Below are 13,280 nucleotides of genomic sequence, written 5' to 3' on the forward strand. Positions count from 1 at the left end.
GATAATGGGAAATACTGAAGGCAGGAGGAGAAGTGGATGACAGAGGATGAGATAGTTGGATGGCATCAGCAACTCAGCCAACATGGGTTTGAGCAAACTCCGGGAGGTAGTGAAGGATAGAGAAGCATGGTGTGCTGCAGACCATGAGGTCTCAAACAGTTGGACTTGAATTAGGGACTGAACACTACTACCACCAGCAGCTAGAGAGAAAACATAAACAGTTCTAATCAACTGGCCACCACATGTGCTTATCTGGGGTGTGCAGGAGGAGTACCTGGATTAAATTCATTGTCTAACTTACTGCAGCCTACTAGGTGCAAAAAAAATCCAAATATTCCACAGTGATGGTGCCAAAGTCCTCAAACTCTCCAGATCAAATATTGAGAAAATTCTGTACTGCTTCTTGACAAAAGCCTCAGGAGAAACTCTTCTCTCCACTTTCATATGAATGGGGGATGGCCCTTGCCCCAGGCAAAAATTTCTGTCAAACATTTTTTCTGGAATAAACCCTCTTTGAACGTACCATAGACCTGCTTTGCAACAAAACTGTTGAATGACTCCCTTTCATGGGTGGCCTCAAAATATAAAACTTCTGAAACCTTGACTACACAGAAGATTGGATGGAGCTCATCGCTTCCTCTTCTGCCTCCCCAGGTCCTTCCATCTTACCAAGTCATCAGCAGAATGTCACACACACCTGGACTCTACTGCTCCCCCTCCATCCAAACACCTCACAAGACCAGACCTCATGGGAGGTCACCTGCTTCTCTTGATGAATGAAAATTTCTTTTATAAATTTTATGAAATTGATGATCACCATCCTTTTCACAAATAAAGTACCTCAAGTGTTTACTATTTAAAACAAAACACACAAATGCCACACACACACACACACACACACACACACACACACACAAACTCCTTTGACTGGATTAACTGAGACTTTTTTCCATTTACTAAGTACAGAGAACCATAGGATTCAATATGCTTCTGTTCTTGGCTTGGTTTCTAGAAAGTAAAGTTGGTATTAATTTGCAATAATTATTCATGTTTGAGGTCTCTGCTACAAACATATTCTCTCTTTACTTTTTAGCTATTGTTTTTATAACTTAAAAATATGTAACAATGTATTTTATTCATTATTTATTAATATTGATGAAATGTGTTAAGAATGACATAAATTTGATTCTTTCATCATCTGTGATTACCTGTAGAATAGAATAATTAATCATAAAATGTGTTCCCCATTATTTTGTTTTTTAGCTGCATCTTGCAGTCAAAACCAAGACCTTGCAGGATCTAGTTCCACAACCAGGGACTGAAGCAGTGGCTCCCACAGTGGAAGCACAGAGTCTTAACCACAGGACCTCCAGGGAAGTCCCTGTCCCCCATTATTCTAAAACTAGGAAGGTGTATGGAGTAATCAACTAAATGCATACTGAACAGATCTCCATCCTGTGTTCTCATAGGGGATAATTTTCAGCATCATTTATATAAATAGTTTTGAGAAAGGGGTATACAGTGTGGTATCACCCAAATACTGATAATGATAAATAACAAACCTGAAAATAACAGGGCTTATCTTTTCAATAGAGCTTCCCTGGTGGTTCAGACATTAAAGAATCCACCAGCAACGCAGGAGACCTGGGTTCAGCACCTGGGTCAGGAAGATCCTCTGGAGAAGGGAACGGCTACCCACTCCAGTATTCTTGCCTGGGGAATCCATGGACAGAGGAGCCTGGTGGGCTACAGTCCATGGGGTCACAAAGAGTCAACATAACTGATGACTAACACACATCTTTTCAATACATTTAACAATTACAACTTACTTAATGTGTTAAACAATGCATTTTTCAAATATATCACTTCTGACATGTATTTCCTGAGGTCTCCTTTCCTTTTCCTAATCTTTTCCTTTCTTTGTCATGTCTGGTAACTTCAGGAGAAGAAAAATTCTCTATATTAGTTCCTTCTAATTAATTCCTTCTGCATTAGTTCCAACATGATGAAATACTTTCAAGAATAGCATTCACAGAGTGGATACTCTGTGTAAGAAAGTGTGTCATGAACAAGACAGAAATGGTCCCTGTTCTCATGGAGCTCACATCCGTCCTCCCTGGGCTAAAATGCAAAGTGCAGCTGACCCGCCATCAGCTCCATTTGCCTTAAGGGCCAAACCCACTCTCAGGGGCCATAACTTTCAATCACCTAATGTTAACAGTGAGAAATTCCACAGAACAGTCTAAGGAATTTCAGGGTCTGGTTAATTGCTGTACAAATGGAAGCCAGCATGCACTGTCATCCCAAACTGAGAGCCCAGGTACTCACTTGTACATTCCAGGCGTTTCACATCTCGTGACGTCTCTAAGAAATATCGCCAAAGAACAAAGAAAAGGATGCCAAGGGGAATCACAGGTATAGCAATCCAAGGAATTGCAGCCACCATCACACCCACCACACCAATCACAAGTAGAAATGTCTGAAATAGCAAAAATACAGAGGCTTTCATGTCAATGATACTTTTCAAAGATAAACTTTAATGATTTGTTCTTAAGATTAAACTCCTTTCCTTGAAAAACTTATTTGAACAGCAGGGAATGCTTTCCCTTCCAAAGAAATAAAAGTATAGCTGGCCCTCATGATATTTGTTGCATGCACCAACACTTTTATAAGAACTTTCTAGGTATCAGCTCTTCTGATACACTCAGTAGTCCTTTGAGGCAGGCATGACTAGTTTTAACAGATTAGAATATTTGAGGTTCAAAGAGTAGGAGTTGAATCCCGAACTATCAGGAGTCATCAGATGTTACTAAAAAGATGAGTGAGCAGGTATCACAGATGAGGAATCCAGACACCTTAGCTATGCATGCAAGGATAAAGAAGTGGTTAATTACAAATTCAGTGTAAAATATCCAGTAACAGTATTATCTAATTTTAGAAATGGAGGGGTGAGGCACAGGATGAGAAGAAGCAACTTGATGGAGACTAAGCCATGGAGCTGGGAAGCCCATGTCATGAGCCATTATGACACATTTAAACCCCCAACATACAGTCATCTTTCTATCATTAGACTAAGTGTTCAATTCAGTTCAGTTCAGTCACTCAGTCATGTCTGACTCTTTGTGGCCCCATAGACTACAGCATGCCAGGCTTCCCTGTCGTTCACCAACACTTGGAGCTTGCTCAAACTCATGTCCATTGAGTTGGTGATGCCATCCCACGATCTCATCCCTTATCATCCCCTTCTCCTCCTGCCTTCAATCTTTCCCAGCATCAGGGTCTTTTTCCAATGAATCAGCTCTTTGCATCAGGTGGCCAAAGTATTGGAGCTTTAGCATCAGTCCTTCCAATGCATATTCAGGACTGATTTCATTTGGGACTGACTGCTTTGGTCTCCTTGCACTCCAAAGGACTCTCAAGAGTATTCTCCAAGCTCAGCTTTCTTTAGAGTCCAACTCTCAAATCCATACCTGACTACTGGAAAAAAAATAGCTTTGACTAGATGGACCTTGGTCAGCAAAGTAATGTATCTGCTTTTTAATATGCTGTCTAGGTGGGGCATAGCTTTTCTTCCAAGGAGCAAACATCTTTTAATTTCATGGCCACAGTCACCATCTGCATTGACTTTGGGTCCCAAGAAAATAAAGTCTGTCATTGTTTCCATTGTTTCCCCATCTACCGGCCATGAAGTGATGGGACTGGATGCCATGATCTTAGTTTTCTAAATGTTGAGCTTTAAGCCAACTTTTTCACTCTTCTTTTTCAATGTCATCAAGAAGCTCTTTAGTTCTTCTTTGCTTTCTGCCATAAGGGTGGAGTCATCTGCATATCTCAGGTTCTTGATATTGCTCCTAGCAATCTTGATTCCAGCCTGTGCTTCATCCAGCCTAGCATTTCACAATATGTACTCTGCATGTAAGTTAAATAAGCAGGGTAACAATATACAGCCTTGACATTCTCCTTTCCCGATTTGGAACCAGTCTGTTGTTCCATGTCCAGTTCTAACTGTTGCTTCTTGACCTGCATACACAGTTCTCAGGAGGCAGGTCAGGTGGTCTGGTATTCCCATCTCTTACAGAATGTTCCAGTTTGTTGTGATCCACACAGTTAAAGGCTTTGGCATAGTCAATAAAGAAGAAGTCGTTTTTTCTGGAATTCTCTTGCTTTTACGATGATCCAACAGATGTTCGCAATTTGATCTCTGGTTCCTCTGCCTTTTCTAAATCCAGGTTGAACATCTGGAAGTTTATGGTTCACGTACTGTTGGAGCCTGGCTTGGAGAATTTTGAGCATTACTTTGCTAGCATGTGAGATGAGTGCAATTGTGCAGTAGTTTGAACATTCTTTGGTACCGCCTTTCTTTGGGGTTTAAGTGAAAACTGACCTTTTCCAGTCCTGTGGGCACTGCTGAGTGGGGGTGATGGAATTCCAGTTGAGCTATTTCAAGTCCTAAAATATGATGCTATTAACATGTACACTCAATTTGCCAGCAAATTCGGAAAACTCATCGGTGGCCACAAGACTGGAAAAGTTCAGACTAAGTACTTAAAATGTCAATTCCAAAGGTTAACAATTATAATGACAACAGACGCGATTTACAATGTGTTTGTTGTATGTAAGGCACTGTGCTAAGAGTTCCATGAACACTGTTAATCATCACATTATCCCATGAGATGATTTTATCTTGGGAAATCATCTTGGTCTAAAAAGATAGCAGGTAGAATAGAAAACAAAATAATTGGTCAATGCTACTTAAGCATCCATCTTAATCAGGAAAAGTATGATACCCTGGTGGACAGTATCAGGCAATAAGAATACAATCAACATTTAGCATCTGCCTGCTACAAAAGTGAGGTGGGGTAGTGGGGGCATGCAGATTCACCCAGTCTGGGCCAGGGTCTCTGAAGTTTGTCTCAGGTGGATACAAATTCATGATGATCTGCACAAGACACAGAGTGCTGGGAAACACAGTGAGGAATACCTGAATATTTTGAGACAATTTTAAGACTTATGACTGATTTTGCAAGCTGCTTTACAAATAGAAAGAGTGGCATGAATGATTTTCAGGCAGTAATCACAGTTCAGTTCAGTTCAGTCACTCAGTCGTGTCCGACTCTTTACAACCCTGGCAGCATGTCAGGCCTCCCTGTCCATCACCAACTCCTGGAGTTTACCCAAACTCATGTCCATCAAGTTGGTGATGCCATCTAACCATCTCATCCTCTGTAGTCCACTTCTCCTCCTTCCCTCAATCTTTCCCAGCATCAGAATCTTTTCAAATGAGTCAGCTCTTCATATCAGGTGATCAAAATATTGGAGTTTCAGCTTCCAACATCAGTCCTTCTAATGAACACCCGGGACTGATCTCCTTTAGGATTGACTGGTTGGATCTCCTTTCAGTTCAAGGGACTCTCAAGAGTCTTCTCCAACACCACAGTTCAAAAGCATCAATTTTTCTGCACTCAGATTTCTTTATAGTCTAACACTCACATCCACACAGGACTACGGGTAAAACCATAGTCTTGACTGGACAGACCTTTGTTGGTGAAGTAATGTCTCTGCTTTTTAATACACTGTCTATGTTGGTCACGACTTTCCTTCCAAGGAGTTATCCTCTTACAATTTCATGGCTGCAATCACCATCTGCAGTGATTTTGGAGACCAGAAAAATAAAGTCTGACACTGTTTCCACTGTTTCCCCATCTATTTCTCATGAAGTGATGGGACTGGATGCCATGATCTTCATTTTCTGAATGTTGAGCTTTAAGCCAACTTTTTCACTCTCTTCTTTCATTTTCTTCAAGAAGCTCTTTAGTTCTTATTTACTCTCTGCCATAAGGGTGGTGTCATCTGCATATCTGAGGTTATTGATATTTCTCCCAGCAATCTTGATTCCAGCTTGTGCTCCTTCCAGCCCAGCATTTCTCATGATGTACTCTGCATAAATAAGTTAAATAAGCAGGGTGACAATATACAGCCTTGACGCACTCCTTTTCCTATTTGGAACCAGTCTGTTGTTCCATGTCCAGTTCTAACTGTTGTTTCCTGACATGCATACAGGTTTCTCTAGAGGCAAGTCAGGTGGTCTGGTATTTCCATCTCTTTCAGAATTTTCCATAGTTTATTGTAATCCACAGAGTCAAAGGCTTTGGCATAGTCAATGAAGTAGAAATATATGTTTTTCTGGAACTCTCTTGCTTTTTCAATGATCCAGCAGATGTTGGCCATTTGATCTCTGGTTCCTCTGTCTTTTCTAAAACCAGCTTGAACATATGGAAGTTCACGGTTCATGTATTGCTGAAGCCTGGCTTGGAGAATTTTAAGCTTCACTTTACTTGCATGTGAGATGAGTGCAATTGTGCGGTAGTTCGAGCATTCTTTGGCATTGCCTTTCTTTGGGATTGGAATGAAAACTGACCTTTTCCAGTCCTGTGGCCACTGCTGAGTTTTCCAGATTTGCTGGCATATTGAGTGCAGCACTTTCACTGTATCATCTTTCAGGATTTGAAATAGCTCAACTGGAATTCCAACACCTCCACTAGCTTTGTTCATAGTGATGCTTCCTAAGGCCCACTTGACTTCACATTCCAGGATGTCTGGCTCTAGATGAGTGATCACACCATCATGATTATCTGGGTCATGAAGATCTTTTTTGTACAGTTCTTCTGTGTATTCTTGCCACCTCTTCTTAATATCTTCTGCTTCTGTTAGGTCCATACCATTTCTGTCCATTATCGAGCCCATCTTTGCATGAAATGTTCCCTTGGTATCTCTAATTTTCTTGAAGAGATCTCTAGTCTTTCCCATTCTATTTTTTCTCTCTATTTCTTTACACTGATCACTGAGGAAGGCTTTCTTATCTCTCCTTGGTATTCTTTGGAACTCCACATTCAAATGGGTATATCTTTCTTTTTCTCCTTTGCTTTTCACTTCCCCTTCTTTCACAGCTATTTGTAAGGTCTCCTCAAACAGCCATTTTGCTTTTTTGCATTTCTTTTTCATGGAGATGGTCTTGATCCCTGTCTCCTGTACAATGTCATGAACCTCATTCCATAGTTCATGAGGCACTCTATCAGATCTAGTCCCTTAAATCTATTTCTCACTTCCACTATATAGTCATAAAGGATTTGATTTAGGTCATACCTGAATGATCTAGTGGTTTTCCTCACTTTCTTTAAGTCTGAATTTGGCAATAAGGAGATCATGATCTGAGCCACAGTCATCTCCCGGTCTTGTTTTTGCTGACTGTATAGAGCTTCTCCATCTTTGGCTGTAAATAATATAATCAATCTAATTTTGGTGTCGGCCATCTGGTGATGTCCATGTGTAGAGTCTTCTCTTGTGTTGTTGGAAGAGGGTGTTTGCTATGACCATTGCTCTTGGCAGAATTCTATTAGCCTTTGCCCTGCTTCATTCTGTACTCCAAGGCCAATTTACCTGTTACTCCAGGTGTTTCTTGACTTTCTAATTTTGCATTCCAGTCCCCTACAATGAAGAGGACATTTTTTTGGGGGGGGTGTTAGTTCTAATAGGTCTTGTAGGTCTTCATAGAACTGTTCAACTTCAGCTTCTTCAGCATTACTGATCAGGGCATAGACTTGGATTACCGTGATATTGAATGGTTTGCCTTGGAAACAAAAAGAGATCATTCTGTCGTTTCTGAGATTGCATCCAAGTACTGTATTTTGGACTCTTTTGTTGACCATGATGACTATTCCATTTCTTCTAAGGGATTCCTGCCCACAGTAGTAGATCCAATGGTCATTTGAGTTAAATCCACCCATTCCAGTCCATCTTAGTTCACTGATTCCTAGAATGTATGTGTACACTCTTATCATCTCCTGCTTGATCACCTCCAATTTGCCTTGATTCATGGACATAACATTCCAGGTTCCTCTGCAATATTGCTTTTTACAGCATCGAACTTTGCTTCTGTCACCAGTCTCATCCTCAACTGGGTGTTGTTTTTTTCTTTGGCTCCATCCCTTCATTCTATCTGGAGTTATTTCTCCACTGATCTCCAGTAGCATATTGGGCACCTACTGTCCTGGGGAAGTCCTCTTTCAGTATCCTATCATTTTGCCTTTTCATACTCTTCATGGGGTTCTCAAGGCAAGAATACTGAAGTGGTTTGCCATTCTCTTCTCCAGTGAACTGCATTCTGTCAGAATCACAGTTGATGGAAATTTTGACCAAAATGAAACTGGGATAAGACGGTTGAGATGCTTGTCTGAGTTAACACTGGTTGTTCTGGGTCCTCTCAGCACCAGCACCTGAATCCTTTGCTCACCAGCCCAGGGCCTCCCCAACTTGTCACCCAGGGTCACTGGCCCTGATGCATCTCTAAGGGATGGTTTGGTGGGTAATACCTGTATCACAGAGATTTGTGTTTTATCATTTTACAGCTCTTCCTGATCAGCTTTCTCAGAGGATCCTCACAACTACCTTGTGAATGAGCAAAGTAAGTCCTATCATTTCTATTTACAGATAAGACTTGAACTTGGAAGGAAGGGCAAGTGGTGTCCTACATTTTCCCAAGGTATTATAGGTCATGGAGAAATCCAGGAACGGTTTGCAGTCGTGGAATTCCAGACCCACCACTGCAGGTAGAGGAGTCTGGAAGGAGGAGGAAATGTCCAGAATTGGGACTCTGTGGCCAAGAACCCTTGTGAACCAAACTGCATTATCTGGAGACCCATGTGTTTTTCATGTTTCTCTCATCTGTGTCATGGTATCAATATAAAAAAAAGTGAAGAGGATAGAATTCTGAAAGAATAAATTCTAATCATAAATGGGGAAAAACAGGGCTGTCTGTTCTCTCTTCTATTAGACCTATGGATGAACAATTTCTTAACAACCACTGGTTTAACTGTGCATCCCATCCTTCTACAACTTTCATATTCATGGGGAAGGGTCCTTCCAGCTCCTTCCACATCTGATCTTAAGTAAAGTCACTGGGGGTGTTATCAGTGGTTGTCAGGGAAAAAATCTGCTGAAATTTCAATTAGGAAAAAAAACCAATTACACTTTTTTTTTTTTTTTTAGCAGATTCACATTATTTGATTGGACAATATTCACCAGTTTAAGTAATCTGTTTTTCTATATAATTTAAAGCCTTTAATGACTAACCCAGCCTGGCAGATAACCTGGGAAGCAGAGGTAAGATCAAAATGAAGGGAGCTGTGCAAATGATCTTTCCTTGAATACCAATTATAGACTGGTAACTTGTTCTCAAAAGCTACCTAGCTTAGGTTAAGTCCTTCAGATTTCTTTCTTTTTTTTTTAATTTTATTTTTAAAATTTACAATATTGTATTAATTTTGCCCAACGTCAAAATGAATCTGCCACCGGTATGCCCGTGCTCCCCATCCTGAACCCTCCTCCCTCCTCCCTCCCCATACCCTCCCTCTGGGCCATCCCAGTGCACCAGCCCCAAGCATCCAGTACCGTGCATCGAACCTGGACTGGCAACTCGTCTCATACATGATATTATACATGTTTCAATGCCATTCTCCCAAATCTCCCCACCCTCTCCCTCTCCCACAGAGTCCACAAGACTGATCTATATATCAGTGTCTCTTTTGCTGTCTCGTACACAGGGTTATTGTTACCATCTTTCTAAATTCCATATATATGCGTTAGTATACTGTATTGGTGTTTTTCTTTCTGGCTTACTTCACTCTGTATAGTAGGTTCCAGTTTCATCCACCTCATTAGAACTGATTCAAATATATTCTTTTTAATGGCTGAGTAATACTCCATTGTGTATATGTACCACTGCTTTCTTATCCATTCATCTGCTGATGGACATCTAGGTTGCTTCCATGTCCTGGCTATTATAAACTGTGTTGCGATGAACATTGGGGTACACGTGTCTCTTTCCCTTCTGGTTTCCTCAGTGTGTATGCCCAGCAGTGGGATTGCTGGATCATAAGGCAGTTCTATTTCCAGTTTTTTAAGGAATCTCCACACTGTTCTCCATAGTGGCTGTACTAGTTTGCATTCCCACCAACAGTGTAAGAGGGTTCCCTTTTCTCCACACCCTCTCCAGCATTTATTGCTTGTAGACTTTTGGATCGCAGCCATTCTGACTGGCATGAAATGGTACCTCATAGTGGTTTTGATTTGCATTTCTCTGATAATGAGTGATGTTGAGCATCTTTTCATGTGTTTGTTAGCCCTCTGTATGTCTTCTTTGGAGAAATGTCTATTTAGTTCTTTGGCCCATTTTTTGATTGGGTCATTTATTTTTCTGGAGTTGAGCTGTAGGAGTTGCTTGTATATTTTTGAGATTAGTTGTTTGTCCGTTGCTTCATTTGCTATTATTTTCTCCCATTCTGAAGGCTGCCTTTTCACCTTGCTAATAGTTTCCTTTGTTGTGCAGAAGCTTTTAAGTTTAATTAGGTCCCATTTGTTTATTTTTGCTTTTATTTCATATTCTGGGAGGTGGGTCATAGAGGATCCTGCTGTGATGTATGTCGGAGAGTGTTTTGCCTATGTTTGTTCTCCTCTAGGAGTTTTATAGTTTCTGGTCTTACGTTTAGATCTTTAATCCATTTTGAGTTTATTTTTGTGTAAGGTGTTAGAAAGTGTTCTAGTTTCATTCTTTTACAAGTGGTTGACCAGTTTTCCCAGCACCACTTGTTAAAGAGATTGTCTTTAATCCATTGTATATTCTTGCCTCCTTTGTCAAAGATAAGGTGTCCATATGTGCGTGGATTTATCTCTGGGCTTTCTATTCTATTCCATTGATCAATATTTCTGTCTTTGTGCCAGTACCATACTGTCTTGATAACTGTGGCTTTGTAATAGAGCCTGAAGTCAAGTAGGTTGATTCCTCCAGTTCCATTCTTCTTTCTCAAGATAGCTTTGGCTATTCGAGGTTTTTTGTATTTCCATACAAATTGTGAAATTATTTGTTCTAGCTCTGTGAAGAATACCTTTGGTAGCTTGATAGGGATTGCATTGAATCTATAAATTGCTTTGGGTAGTATACTCATTTTCACTATATTGATTTTTCCAATCCATGAACATGGTATATTTCTCCATCTATTAGTGTCCTCTTTGATTTCTTTCACCAGTGTTTTATAGTTTTCTGTATATAGGTCTTCAGTTTCTTTAGGTATATATATTCCTAAGTATTTTATTCTTTCTGTTGCAATGGTGAATGGAATTGTTTCCTTAATTTCTCTTTCAGTTTTCTCATTATTAGTGTATAGGAATGCAAGGGATTTCTGTGTGTTGATTTTATATCCTGCAACTTTACTATAATCATTGATTAGTTCTAGTAATTTTCTGGGGGAGTCTTTAGGGTTTTCTATGTAAAGGATCATGTCATCTGCAGTGAGAGTTTTACTTCTTCTTTTCCAATTTGGATTCCTTTTATTTCTTTTTCTGCTCTGATTGCTGTGGCCAAAACTTCCAAAACTATGTTGAATAGTAATGGTGAAAGTGGGCACCCTTGTCTTGTTCCTGACTTTAGAGGAAATGCTTTCAATTTCTCCCCATTGAGGATAATGTTTGCTGTGGGTTTGTCATATATAGCTTTTATTATGTTGAGGTATGTTCCTTCTATTCCTGCTTTCTGGAGAGTTCTTATCATAAATGGATGTTGAATTTGGTCAAAGACTTTCTCTTCATCTATTGAGATAATCATATGGTTTTTGTTTTTCAATTTGTTAATGTGCTGTATAACATTGATTGATTTGTGGATATTGAAGAATCCTTGCATCCTTGGGATAAAGCCCACTTGGTCATGGTGTATGATCTTTTTAATGTGTTGTTGGATTCTGATTGCTAGAATTTTGTTAAGGATTTTTGCATCTATGTTCATCAGTGATATTGGCCTGTAGTTTTCTTTTTTTGTGGGATCTTTGTCAGGTTTTGGTATTAGGGTGATGGTGGTCTCATAGAATGAGTTTGGAAGTTTCCCTTCCTCTGCAATTTTCTGGAAGAGTTTGAGCAGGATAGGTGTTAGCTCTTCTCTAAATTTTTGGTAGAATTCAGCTGTGAAGCCATCTGGACCTGGTATTCTTGCCTGGAGAATCCCAGGGACGGGGGAGCCTGGTGGGCTTCCATTTATGGGGTTGCACAGAGTCGGACACGACTGAAGTGACTTAGCAGCAGCAGCAGGCTATCTTTCCATGAGAGGTGATTCTGTTATTAAATGCCCTCACAGACACCTGGAAGGCAGAGGGAGAACCACTTACCCAGCATGTCGCTGCTTCAGACTAACCTTGACGGGACTGTGTAGACACTCCTGCCCTAGGTGTTCCTCATGTTAAATCAGCCTCCCAATCACAACTGAACCTTTCTCTTACAAACATGACCTTTCACTTAAGACAACAGGACACATTGCCAAGCTGAATGGATCACCCTCAGCCCCTGTGAAAAGACCTTCAGAAACAGACTCTGTGCTCTTCCTGTGAGAACTCTGACAGGACTGTCACATTACCTGGATGAAATCAAGAAATATCAGGGGCAGCAAGTCATCCATATGGCCAATGTCTTTAGAGAAACGATTCAAAATTCTTCCTGTAAGAACAGGACACAAGAAATTACTTCCCCAGATAAGCCTTTTAAGAGAAATAATTCATGAACAAACCAAAACAATATTTTTAAATTATATGCATTTATTATAGCATCATATGAAATAAGCTGATGTCAGTGATAAAGAAAGAGAAAATAGCATGATATATAAATAGAGATAAAATTCTACCAAATATCAGTGGGTGGGATGTTGAAATTGAGCCCTGATTTTTAAAAGAATGAGGGGAATCTTGTGGCAGCATCAAGGAGAGTTGGTGGATTTGAGAATCTTCTGTCCTTCTAGATCCATCCTATCTAAGACTCATTCCAAGTGCTAAGTCAGTAAATAAACTCTTGCAAAATACTTCAATTAATCCCAATCATTATACTAAATTTGCTTTAGTTATCAAAATTAATTTTGATGTGATACTTTTAAAATTAACATTATTATAATCTCTCTGTAATTTTTTTTTTCCCCCACAAAATGGTTCACAACAACTCACATTTCAGGACATTGTAGATTCCTGTCGTCTTCATGTTGTGAGTTTCCTATCATGGTAATGTCATTATTTTCACAGGTGTACCAGATGTGACAAACATAGACTCATGCTTAAGCATCCAAAAAGACTAGAGGGATGTAGGCAGGAAAATGGCAATATTATGTAATGACTAAAGATCACTTATCATTATTGATTTTATTTCCCTTCTCAAAATCCACTAAAACAGTATATCCTAAAGGCTGTAAGACTGGA

The 13,280-nt window shown here is 39.9% G+C and overlaps 1 protein-coding gene across 1 annotated transcript in view; it reads right to left on the reverse strand.

Annotated features, from left to right (window-relative positions):
• LOC139186165 (ATP-binding cassette sub-family C member 4-like) overlaps window positions 1–13,280 on the reverse strand; it is a 63,179-nt gene that overhangs the window by 22,421 nt on the left and 27,478 nt on the right. Inside the window, exons 2-3 of the mRNA XM_070799968.1 lie at window positions 12,455–12,534; window positions 2,329–2,479 (exon numbers count right to left, since the gene is read on the reverse strand). Coding sequence (XP_070656069.1) covers window positions 2,329–2,479; window positions 12,455–12,534 — 231 coding nt within the window. The remainder of the gene's footprint in view (window positions 1–2,328; window positions 2,480–12,454; window positions 12,535–13,280) is intronic.

Source organism: Bos indicus, chromosome 12 (genome assembly GCF_029378745.1).
Source record: "Bos indicus isolate NIAB-ARS_2022 breed Sahiwal x Tharparkar chromosome 12, NIAB-ARS_B.indTharparkar_mat_pri_1.0, whole genome shotgun sequence".
Lineage (NCBI taxonomy): Eukaryota > Metazoa > Chordata > Mammalia > Artiodactyla > Bovidae > Bos > Bos indicus.